At 34.7% G+C, this 12756-nt stretch overlaps 1 protein-coding gene across 2 annotated transcripts in view; it reads right to left on the reverse strand.

The window, feature by feature from the left end:
- The window catches only part of MANEA (mannosidase endo-alpha), a 76657-nt gene that overhangs the window by 14955 nt on the left and 48946 nt on the right, over positions 1 to 12756 (reverse strand). For both annotated transcript variants that reach the window (XM_046676409.1, XM_046676408.1), the window contains one exon: positions 6911 to 7020. In XM_046676409.1, the coding sequence (XP_046532365.1) occupies positions 6911 to 7020 (110 nt within the window). The remainder of the gene's footprint in view (positions 1 to 6910; positions 7021 to 12756) is intronic.

Here is a 12756-nt window from a genome sequence, read left to right on the forward strand (position 1 = left end):
TATCTAATGGTTTTTAGGTACTTTTCACAGTTTTTGAAGGTATTTTCCGTTTGCAAAGAATGATAATTTTACTTAGAACACTTTTTCTTAGAACATTTTCCTTAAACTAAGAACACGTATTTTAGTTAAACTGCTTTGTTGAATCTCTATAACGATACTAAATAATGCTGATGATAGAGGTTATTCTTTTTTTTTTTTGAGGAAGATTAGCCATGAGCTAATATGCACGGCCAATCCTTCTCTTTTTGCTGAGGAAGACTGGCCCTGAGCTAACATTTCTGCCCATCTTCCTCTATTTTTTATGTGGGATGCCTGCCAAAGCATGGCTTGATAAGCAGCGTGTAGGTCCGCACCTGGGATCCAAACTGGCGAACTCCATGACACTGAAGCAGAGCACGCAAACTTAACCACTGCGCCACTGGGCCAGCCCGATAGAGGGCATTCTTCACTGATCTTGGTTATGAGTATGATGCTACTGTTTCTCCTTTAAGTATGGTGTGTGATATAGGTTACTAAGGAATACCCTTTATCAAGTTAAAGAACTCTCATTATTAACAGTTTTATTAGTAATGACTTTTTATTTCCACAAAATTTCAGTATCCATTAAGATGTTTTATCTCCTTTAAATAATCAATAAAGTTTTATCTACTTAACACTTATATAGTGCCCACTCCATATTGCTTACTCTTTGCCAGACACTAAGTGCTTTACATATTACTGCATGTAATCTTATAACCACTCTGTAAGGTAGATTTTGTTCCTTTTTTCTTCACTTGAGAGATGAGGAAACCGAGGCACAAGAGTTACATAAATAGCCAGTAAGTGGCTGAGTCAGCACTGAATGCAGGAGATTTGAACTCAGATTTCATACTCTTGAAACTATTCGGAGATTCGTGCTAATCAACACTACTTCTGTAAGTTTTATTTAGGAATTTTGCATATATTTTAACTAGTGAGATCATGTTATAAATCCCTTTCTTGTGTTATGCTTGTTTAGTTTTTGAATTAGAATTACGCCATCATTATAGAACAAATTCACAAGTTTTCTGTGGTAGCCAGTTTCCAAGATGGCCACCTATGATCCCCATCTTCCGATATATATATAACCTGTGCAGTTGCCTCCCACATTGTACCAGGGTTGGTTTATCAATAGATAAACCAACAGAATAGGGCAGAAGTGATAGTCACTTCCACGATTAGGTCCAAAAAAAGACTGTAGCTTCTATATTGGACTCTCATTCTCAGATCACTCACTATAGGGAAGCCAGCTGCCATGTCTTAAGGAGACTCCAGCAGTCCTGTGGAGAGGCTCACTGGTGAAGAACTAAAACTCCCCTTCTAACAGCTCAAAGGAACTGAGGCATGTCAGCCACCACATGAGAAAGCTTGGGAGGGGCTCCTTGAGCCTTCTGACGACTGCAGCACCACCCAACAGCTAGACTGTAACCTGAGAGATCCTGAACCAGACCTACCTGGCTAAGCCACTCCCAGATTCTGGACCTTTAGAAATTGGGTGAGATAAATATTTGTCGTTTTAAACTGCCAAGTTTCAGGGTAATTTGTTATGTAGCAATTGATAATGAGTAAACTTTCCACTGTTTCAATATCACAAGAATTAGCTGTTTCTCAAGAGAAATAGAAATGACAGGTAAAATCTGGTGCTTTGGGGAAGATATATGTTTAATAAACTTTTAGAAGTTTTCCTAGGATACAAGTCAACTCAGACCTTTTAAACTTCTTGCTGCATAAAAAATAAACCTTTTTGTATTTTCCAAGCAAACTGCCCATTTCTTACATATTTTAAATATGGTGACATAAAATCTTAAACTCTCTTCTGTACCTATATGTATATTCCCTTTCAATTTTTGATGAGATTATGTTTCTCTAGTTTTTTTCCTTTTTTAATCTCACCAGTAGTTTTTCTATTTTATATCTCTTTCCAAAAGTGGAAAAATGATTAATTTATCCAGGCTACTGCTTTTAAATGTTTTTTATTTGATTTAGTTAACTCTTTACTTCAGCCTTATTATTCCTCCTTCTACTTTTAGTTTATTTTATTATCCATGTCCTAATGATATGGCTAATGCATAATGATATGGTTACTGCATAATGATTATGCAGTAATCTCAGTGCTATTTATTTTCATATCACCTCAAATTTCACTTTTGATTTTTTCTTTAAAAGAAGTATTATTTTAAATTACAATGTTATAATTAAAATTTTAAACAATTTTATATTTTTTAAATGTTTAGTTTGGCCTTAATTATTAATGTCCAGTTGTACTGAATGTGGTCAGAGAATGCAGACTCTATGGTTATAATTTTTGTGAATTTATTAAGATTAATGTTGCTACCTACTACATGACCAATTTTTTAAAAGTATCCTCAGATTTTGAAAACAATGCTGCTTCTCTTGGTATTCAGTTTAAAAACTTCCTTTGCAGTGCTATTTAAATCCTTTTAATCATCCCTTCTATTTTTCTCCATGATTAATTAATTTTTGAAAGAAATAAAAATCTCATGCTGTGAGAAATTTTCCCTCATTTGTAACACACCATAATATCTGGGCAGATACACTTGGTCTGACAGTTGTCTTCAGACTTTCATCTGCATTTTATATCTACAACGGTGGGTGTGTGTGTGTGAGTATGAATGTGTGTTAAATGAGGTTTAAATGAAAATCAGACTTCTGACAAATTTCTGAGCAGGAGTTTGTTTTCTAACTACTTTATAAATACTTAAATTCACATAGTTAACAACACATTTTTAGTAGTACATCTTTGACATCTAAGATACTTAGACATGTAAATCTCACTAATTACTATATTATCTTCATAAAAGAACATTTCAATCCTCTTTCTTTTCTAAAATAAATAAGTAGATGAATATAAAACAAGCACAGAAAAATAGTAACGGATCTTTAATAAGTTGTAATCTAGAAAAGGTTTCGAACTCATGTGATAGAAATTTTTTTATGAAAAAAGTAGTATTATTAAAAAAGATTGTCATTTTCACATCAAGTTTTTAATTAAAATGACTACTGCAAAAGTTGTAATCACTATCTTCATGCCCAAAAGAATTATTTGTAGCTTGATAAAGTAAATACCTTCAGAGGTTCCAGTTCAAGATACGGCATAGGAGGATCCTTAACTCACCTCTTTCCCCGGCACACCAAATCTACAACTACACATGGAACAATTTCCTCTGAAAGAAATTCAAAAACCAGCTGAGCGACTCCTATACACTGGGCAAACAAGGAAAAAACCCATTTTGAAATGGACAGGCGGCTAAGACACAATCTAACCACTAACTCTACTGGCACAGTGACCCACAATCAGGAGAGAACCCACAACTCTCAGCTTCCCTCTGAGGAGTGAAGGATTTGAACCCCCAATCTGATACCCCAATTTTTAAGACGCACACCTAACAGACAAGTCCCCAAAACATTTAGCTTTGAAAGCCAACAAGGTTTGTGCCCATGAGACCCACAAGGCTATAGCAAACAGAGAAACGGTTCTTAAAGGGATCATGAGCACTCACTGTGGCTACACCCTAGTACCCAGTACAAAGGGAGCCAACTGAAACACCCAATATTTCTGTGAAAGAGACCTAAATGCTTATCTTAAAGCCCTGGCCTGAGGGGCAGGCATCTAATTTAACACATATCTAGAGGTTTACTGAGCACTCTCAAAAGAGAGGCAACTGGTGGGTACCATCTTTGCATTCTCCCTTTGCCTCACTCCAGGTCACTGCTATCTTCTGGAAAAGAGCTTGGTACATGTCTGCTGCCCCAGCTTTTGTGGCTGCCACCCAGGGGATACTCCTTGATCACCTGACTCTGGTGGCCAGAGTGGTATACATTCACAGGTCCCAAAGGACTGTACAATCAGAGAAAGAGTTCTTAGCTGGCAACCACCCACAGGGTAAAATACAGAAGCAACAGCCTGAGGCACCCAGTCTCTCTGTGAAAGAGGTCTATTAGCCTATCTTCACAGCTACAACCTGACGGGGAGGCTTCAAATTAAACGCACGTCTAGGGGCCAACTATAAGAGATGGGAAGGACAGTGGGCACCAACTTCACACACTCCCTGTAACCAGCAACAAGTTGCTGGTATCTCTGAGCAAGGAGCTTGTGCACACATTTGGTACACCTGCTTTTGGGGCTGCCGCCCAGAGGAAACATCCCTTGACAGCCTGGCTCTAGTGGCTAGCAGGGCTTGGGTTCAAGGGTTCAACAGGATGAGAGCAAAGGAAGAAATAGTTTTTAACTGACTATCTCACAGGGCTCAGTAGAGAGAGACCAAATAGAAATGCTCGTCTCCTAGCCTTCCACTGAAAGAGATATATTTGCATAACTTAAAGGTGCTGCCTAAAGTATGACTTCTAGAAAGGGATAAACTCCTAGAAACACACAATCTACCAAGACTGAATCATGAAAAAGTCAGAAAATCTGAACAGACTGATTACTACTAAGGAGATTAAATCAGTAATCTAAAAGTTCCGAACAAACTTCTAGAACCATATGGCTTCCTTCATGAAATCTACCAAACATTTATAATACCAATCCATCTCAGGCTATTTTGAAAAACAGACTATGAGAGAACACACCCATATTCATTTTATGAGGTCAGCATTATCTGATACCAAAATCAGACAATAACACTACAAAGAAAGAAAATTATAGGCCAATATTGCTGAAGAACATAGATGCAAAAATCCTCAACAAATATTAGCAAACAAATTCAACAACACATTAAAAGGATCATACACCATAATCAAATTGGATTTATTCTAGGGATGCAAGGATGGTTCAACATGCACAAATCAATCAATGTGATACACCACATTAACAAAATGAAGGATAAAAATCACATAATCCTCTCTACAGATGCAGAAAAACATGTATCTGTGATACAAACCCTCAACAAAGTGGGTATAGAGGGAACATACTTCGACAGAATAAAGGCTATAAACAACAAAGCCCCAGCTATATCACACTCAACAGAGAAAAGCTGAATGTTTTTCCTTTAAGATCAGAAATAACACAAGCATGCCCACTCTCAACACTTTTATTCAACATATTATTGGAATTCCTAGCCGGAACACTAATGCAAGAAAAAGAAATGAAAGGCATTCAAAACAGAAAGGAAAAAGTAAACTATCTCTCTTTGCAGATGACATATGACATACAGAAAACTCTAAAAACTTGATCAAAATAACTGTTACAACTAACAAACGAATTTACTAAAGTTCTATGATACAAAATCAATATACAAAAATCAGTTTGATTTCTATTCACTAATAATAAACCATCAGAAAGAGAAATTAAGAATAGAATACTATTTACAATTGCATCAAAAATAATAGAATACCCAGGAATAAATTTAACCAAGGAGGTGATAGATTTGTACACTGAAAACTCTAAGACAGTAATGAAAGAAACTGAAGACCCAAATAAATGGAAAGATATTCTGTGCTCAGGGTTGGAAGAATCAATATTGTTAAAATGTCTATACTACCCAAAGCAATGTATAGATTCAATGAAACAGAAATAGATTCAATAAAACAGAAATAGAACAAACAATCCTAGAATTTGTATGGAATCACAAACCCAAAGTAATCTTGAGAAAGAAAAACAAAGCTGGAGACATCATGCTCCCTGATTTCAAACTATATTACAAAACTGATCGGTGATGATTTTTTGGATTTGACACCAAAAGCAAAGGCAAAAAGAGCAAAAATAAGTAAGTTGGACTACATCAAACTAAAAAGTTTCTGCACAGCAAAGGAAACCATCAACAAAATGAAAAGCTACCTACTGAATGGGAGAAAATATTTGCAAATCATGTATCTGATAAGGTATTAATATCCAGAATACTTAAAGAACTCACACAACTCAATAGCAAAAAACAAACAATCTAATTAAAAAATGGGCAGAGGTTCTGAATTGACATTTTTCCTAAGAAGACATCTAGATGGCCAACAGGTACATGAAAAGATACTCAGCATTACTAACCGTCAGGCAAATCAAAAACCACAATAAGATATCATTTTACACCTGTTAGAATGGCTATCATCAAAAAAAGAAGACGTAATAAGCGTTGGTGAGGATGTGACAAAAAAGCAACGCTTGTGCACTGTTGGTAAGATTATAAATTGATGCAGCCCCTATGGAAAATAGTATAGAGGTTCTGTGAAAAATTAAAAATAGAACTACTGTATGATCCAGCAATTCCATTTCTGGGTACTTATCCAAAGGAATAAAAAACACTAACCCAATAAGATATCTGATGCTCACTGCATCATTATTTACAATAGCCAAGAAATGAAAACAACCTAAGTGTCCATTAATGGATGAATACAGAAAATACTGTACATATATACAATGGAATATTATTCAGCCATAAAAAAGAAGGAAATCTTGCCATTTGCTACAACATGAATGGACATCACGGGCATTAAGCAAAGTGAAATAAGCCTGCCAGAGAAAGACAAATATCGTATGATCTCACTTATATGAGGAATCTTAGAAACAAACAAACAAGTAAACAACTCATAGTTACACAGAACAGATTTTTAGTTACTTGAGGCAGTGGGTGGGTAAATCAGTCAAGATGGTTAAAAGGTAAAACTTCCAGTTACAAAATAAATAAATCCTGGGGATGTAATTTACAGCATAGTGACTATAATTAATAATACTGCATTGCATATTTGAAAGTGGCTAAGAAAACATCTTAAAAATTCTTATTACAAGAAAAACTAATTTGTAACTATGTGTGGTGATGGATGTTAACTAGACTTATTGTGATAATTATTTCACAATATATACACATACTGAATGATTATGTTGAATCTCTGAAACTAACATAACGCTATAGGTCAATTATACCTCAATAAAAAAATAAAATACCTTCAGATTATATTTATGAGCTTTATCCAAAATACCTGGTACCAAGTCATCAGTAGGTTCTCCATTCTCATCCTTTGAATGGGGTGGGTACCAAGACAGGGCTAGTACACCTAATAGAAAAGACCAAAAAGAAAAATAAACACAGGAACAGGAAAGACTGCAGGTATTCTAAAAACAGGCAGAATAAAGACCAAATTGTTACCAATAAAAAAAACACATATTCTCACATAAGGTTTTTTACTTTACTTACATATTACCTTTGTTTATTCGATTACTTTGTATAGTGAATATATGAACTCTTTATCAGGCATTATTATCTTTTAATTAATTAAAAGATTTTTCTTTCTAGAGTAAGTTTTAGGTTTACAGAAAAATTGCACAGAAAGTACAGAATTCCCACAAACTCCCCTCCTACCCATCACTCATCGATCACACATACAGTTTCTATTGTTATTAACATCTTTCAGTAGTGTGGTACATTTGTTACAACTGATAAGCCAATATTGACCATCAGTACCAACTAAAGTCCCGAGTTTACAATAGGGTTCACTCATTGCATTGTACAGTTCTATGGCTTTTGACAAATGCATAATGTTATGTGCCCATCATTACAATATCATACAGAATAGTTTTACTGCCCTCAAAACCCCTTGTGTTCCACTTATTCATCTCTCCTCCCGCTCCCCATCAACGCCTGGGACAATTATTGATCTCTTTGCTATCTGTATAGTTTTGCCTTTTCTGGAATGTCTTATAGGTGGAATCATAAAGTAACTTTTTCAGACTGTCTTCTTACACTTAGCAATACGTATTTAAGGTTCATATGTCCTTCTAAGGCTTCAGAGCTCACTCTTTTTATTGCTGCATATTATTCCACTGTATGGATATACCACAGTTTGTTTATCCAATCACCTATTAAAGGACATCTTGGTTGCTTCCAATTTTTGACAATTATGAATAAAATTGCTATACACTCATATGCAGATTTTTGTGAGGTCCAATATCTTTTAACAGAAGATTCGAGAAATAAAAAAAATTATATTTTCTCCCTGTAGTCCCTACTAACTTCTGAACTGATAAATTACAAAAAAAAAAAAAAAAAAAAAAAATGTAGAAACATAAGCCCAAAAAAAAGAATCACTAACTGGAGAGGGAACATGTGAAATTAACTAATTCAAAGCCTCCTTGCATATATAAAGAAATAAGAGGCCATTAGAAAGACAATACTAATTTCTAAACCAATCAACAGATTCTTTAAGGTAAGGAGAGAAACACAGTGGTACCAAAAGCCAAGCAAGTGGAAATCCAGGAAATGTAAGGTTAGAAATTGGCAGAGAACTAACTTGTAAGACAAACTTTGTGGCAGCCATTCCACATACAAACAGAGCAGTACCATCTAGAGGAACAAAACAGAACTTTCACTAAATAGAAAAAAGATGTCTATGTCCCCATCCACTCTGAAAATAAGAAGAGAAACAAGAAGGTAAGAGGTAGGAAAAAGAACCTATAATATATGGGGCTTCACGGAAACTTTTGGCTAGCCAAGAAGGAATCATATATGGAGAAAAACGTAGGTAAGAAAAGTGTCTGGAGACAAGCGATGAAATATTCAAGCTGCCTACTAGCCCAGTTTATAGGAAGAAGATCACCAATGAAAAGAAGAATGACGGTAAGAATTTTCTCAACATGGGACCTATGAAAAAATCCTGCAAAAAAAATGAATGGAAAAATAATACATGAGAGAAAATAATAAAGGAGGAACACACAAAAGAAAGATTATGCCATAAAGCTCAGGAAAATTATGAGCACTGTATTCTTCCCTGAAATTAAAACCAAAACAAAATTCCTGTTTCTAACAATAGTAGATTAGGTTACTTAGACCAAAATTTCCAATGAAAACAAATTATTAAATAAAATACGGAGAACAAAACTTAAAACCAAAAAGCTGAAGAGCCTGTCCAAACTGAAGTGAAAATGTGAAGTCAGAGAAGTGAGCAAGGAAGCCAGTTTGCTGGAAGCATAACTGGCAAAAGTAAACCAGCTCTTAAAACCAACAGATTAAATCCCAAATTGGCCATGCTTGGGAAGTCCTCTAGCTTTAAATTTAATTTAAAATAGCTAACATTTTCTATTGTATTGGACAGCACAGATATAGAGCATTTTCATTATCATAGAAAGTTCTGTTGGATAGCATTGCTAGATGATTCTGATTCTTTTAACACCCTAACCAACTCATTCTTGTCTAGTGATTTTTGTTCCTCCCTATGCTTTCTGAATATGTAGATTAAGGCACAGGGAGTATGTTCTTTGTTCTTCCTTATCCTATTATTGTGTTTCAGCTTCTTTACTGTATCAATTATCACTTCCACATGTCTAATTCTACCCCAATACTCTGCTCCACACTCCAATTTATCTTTGTACAGTATCTTTTGGACTGTGTCACTCATGAGCTCTGAATATGTAATGGCCTGGGAACCAAGCCAATGATGGTCCTACTCCTGAGGAGAGCTGGACCACTTACAATGGTAATGAATCCTTCACAGTAACCAAAAAGGTTTCTCGAAAATACATCAACCAAGTATCATTTGTAAGTAAGAGCTATTACTGTGTATTTCTACCATTCCAATTCCTTCGTGAAAAAGGATACTCTTTGAAGTCCATTCTTAGAATATTAGCATAATAAATGCAGATCATATCATATTGATCTTGTCATCCCTCCATAGCACTTATCACAGCACCTTCAATGTAACTCATAGTTTGCTTGTTAAGTTCAATGATGCATCTAAACAGGGTAATAGTTAAGAACACAAGATACGACATCAGATAGACCAGAGAATCAAGTCCCAATTTTGTCACTTGACAGGGGTTTATATTTAGGTAAGTTATTTCACTTAAGTTTCCACACTTGTAAAATGGGAATAAGTTCAGTTCATAACCTAAAAGTCTGTTTTAAGAAGTATAAATGAGAGAATGTATTATGCAGAGTAAGACTCCCTCCAAAACTGATTAAAAAAAAAACTTAATAACAAGAAGACAGGAAAATGGTAAATAAATTTGGATACCTTTAACTCCACAGAGCTTGTGATAGCTTCTTTTATATATAGGAACCTTACTTAGTGCTGCTTTCAAACATCTTAAACATTCTTTCAAACTACAGATTTAGCCTTAAGAAAGGCAAGCCTATTTCCAGACATAAACACTATTATCACCACAAAGAATGACACACTTTCAACTAAAAATTAAAAGGTACATAAAAATGCAAGAAAAATAATACACTGCCAAGAGACAAAGCAATCAATAGAACCAGATTTAGATAAGAAAGAGATGCAGAAATCATTAAACAGGGAATTCAAAATTTCTATGATTAAAATGTTAAAGGATCTAATGTGAAAGACAGTCAACATGTAAGATGAGTGGGAAATATTAGCAGGGAGATGAAATCTGTAAGAATCAAACAGAAATGCTAGAAGTGAAACAAACATTAAAAGATATGAAGAATGACTTCAAGAGACTCATGAACAGATTAAACAGAGCTGAGGAAAGAGTCAGGTAACTTCAGGCAAGTCATAAGAAATAACCATAACTGAAATATAATGAAAAAAAAAAGACTGGGGTAAAACACACAAAACAACACATCTAATAGCTCTCGGATAAATACACGAACAATTGTACATGAACAACTTGGATAGCCTAGATAAAATGGACAAACTCCTGGGGCCAGCCTGGTGGTGAAGTGGTTAAGTTTGTGCACTCCACTTTGGTGGCCTGGGATTCACAGGTTCGGATTCTGGGCGTGGACCTAGTATCGCTCATCAAGCCACACTGTGGTGGCATCCCACATAAAACAGAGGAAGAGTGGCACAGATGTTAGCTCAGCAACAATTTTCCTCAAGCAAAAAGAGGAAGATTGGCAACAGATGTTAGCTCAGGGTGAATCTTTCTCAGCAAAAAATAGAGAAATAATAAAAGGTAAAAGTTTTGTGCAGCAAAAGATACTATCAACGACTAAAAAATGCAAAATACAAAATGGAAGAAAATATTTGCAAACCATCTATCTGATGAGATTACTATCCATAATAAAGAGAGAACTCCTAAAACTCAACAGCAAAAGACCCACCAGATTTAAAAATGAGCCAAGGACTTGAACAGAAATTTCTCCAAAGTAAATATACAAATGGCCAATAAGCACATGAAAAGATGCTCAACATCACTAATTATTAGGGAAATGCAAATTGCAACTATAAGCAGATACCACCTCACACCCATTAGAATAGCTACCAACAAAGAAACAGAAAACAATTGTTGGCAAGGATGTAGAGAGACTGAAATCTCAATGCACTGTTGGTGGAAATGCCAAATGGTATAGCCACTGTGAAAAACAGTGTGGCAGTTCCTAAAAAAATTGAAAATAGAATTACCATATGATTCAGCAATTCAACTTCTAGGTATACAACCAAACAAACTGAAAAAAGATTATAGAAGAGATATTTATATATCCATGTTCACAGCAGTATTAGTCACAGGAGCTAAAACGTGGAAGCAACCCAAGTGACCATCAATGGATGAATGGATAAGCAAAATGTGGTGTATACGTACAATGGAATATTATTCAATCTTAAAAAAGAATACAATTTTGCCTATATGCTACAACTCAGATCAACATATATTATGCTAAGTGAAATAAACTAGTCATGAAAGGACAAATACTGTATGATTCTACTTATATGAGGTACTTAGAGACAAAACACTAGAGACAGAAAGTAGAATGGCAGTTGCCAGTGGCTGGGAGGAGGGGACGATAGAGAGTTATTTTTTAATGGGTAGAGTTCCAGTTTTGCAAGATGAAAAGAGTTATGGAGATGCATGGTGGTGATGGTTGCACAACATTAGGTATGTATTTAGTATCAATGAACTGCACACATGAATATGGTTAAAATGGTAAATTTTATGTTTTATGTATTTTACCACAAAAAAATTTGAAAAGAAAAACTAAAGGAAAAAAAGAAATCAAATTAATTAATGCAGAATAAAAGCATTTGATAAAATTCAACATAAAACTCTCAGTAGTAGTAACAGAAGTGAATTTCTTTGACTTGATAAATGACATTTACAAAAACCCTATAGTTAACATAATAATGAAGAAAGACTTCTTTTACCCTAACTCAGAAACAAGTCAAGGATATCTTCTCTTTCCACTCCTATCCACATAACACTGGAAGTCCAAGACAGTGCAACAAGGAGAGAAAAAGAACCAAAGTATACAGATCAGAAAGGAAGGCATGAAAATGTCTCTATTTGCATTTGATTGTCTATATAGATAAAGAATCACAAAAATACTCCTAGAGTTAATAAGTGAGTTTATCAAAATCACAAGATACAAGGTCAACATATTTTTTAAAATTGCATCTCTATTTACTACTGAGGAGCAAGAAAATAACAATTTAAGAAATAGTACTATTTAAAATAGCACTCCCCTAAAAAAGAAATACTTAGAAATAAATGTAACAAAATGGGTACAGGATCTGTATGCTAAAAATTACAAAAATCTAAAGAAACTAAAAACTTTTTAAAGCCCTATATAAATGGAAAAACACACGATGTTCATGGAATAGAATATTCAATTTGTTATTGTTTAATATTGCTAATTCAATTCACTATTTTTAAAATGTCAACTTTCCCCAAATTGGTCCATATGTTCAAGGCAATCCCATTCAAAATTCCTCCAAGATATTTGAAGATATGGACTAGCTGATATGCATAGGCAAAGGAATTATAATAGCCCAAGAAACTTTGAAAGAGAACAAAGAGGAATCACACTACCTGACTTCAAGATGTATTACAAAGCT

This window comes from Equus quagga, chromosome 11 (genome assembly GCF_021613505.1).
Source record: "Equus quagga isolate Etosha38 chromosome 11, UCLA_HA_Equagga_1.0, whole genome shotgun sequence".
Taxonomy (NCBI): Eukaryota; Metazoa; Chordata; class Mammalia; order Perissodactyla; family Equidae; genus Equus; species Equus quagga.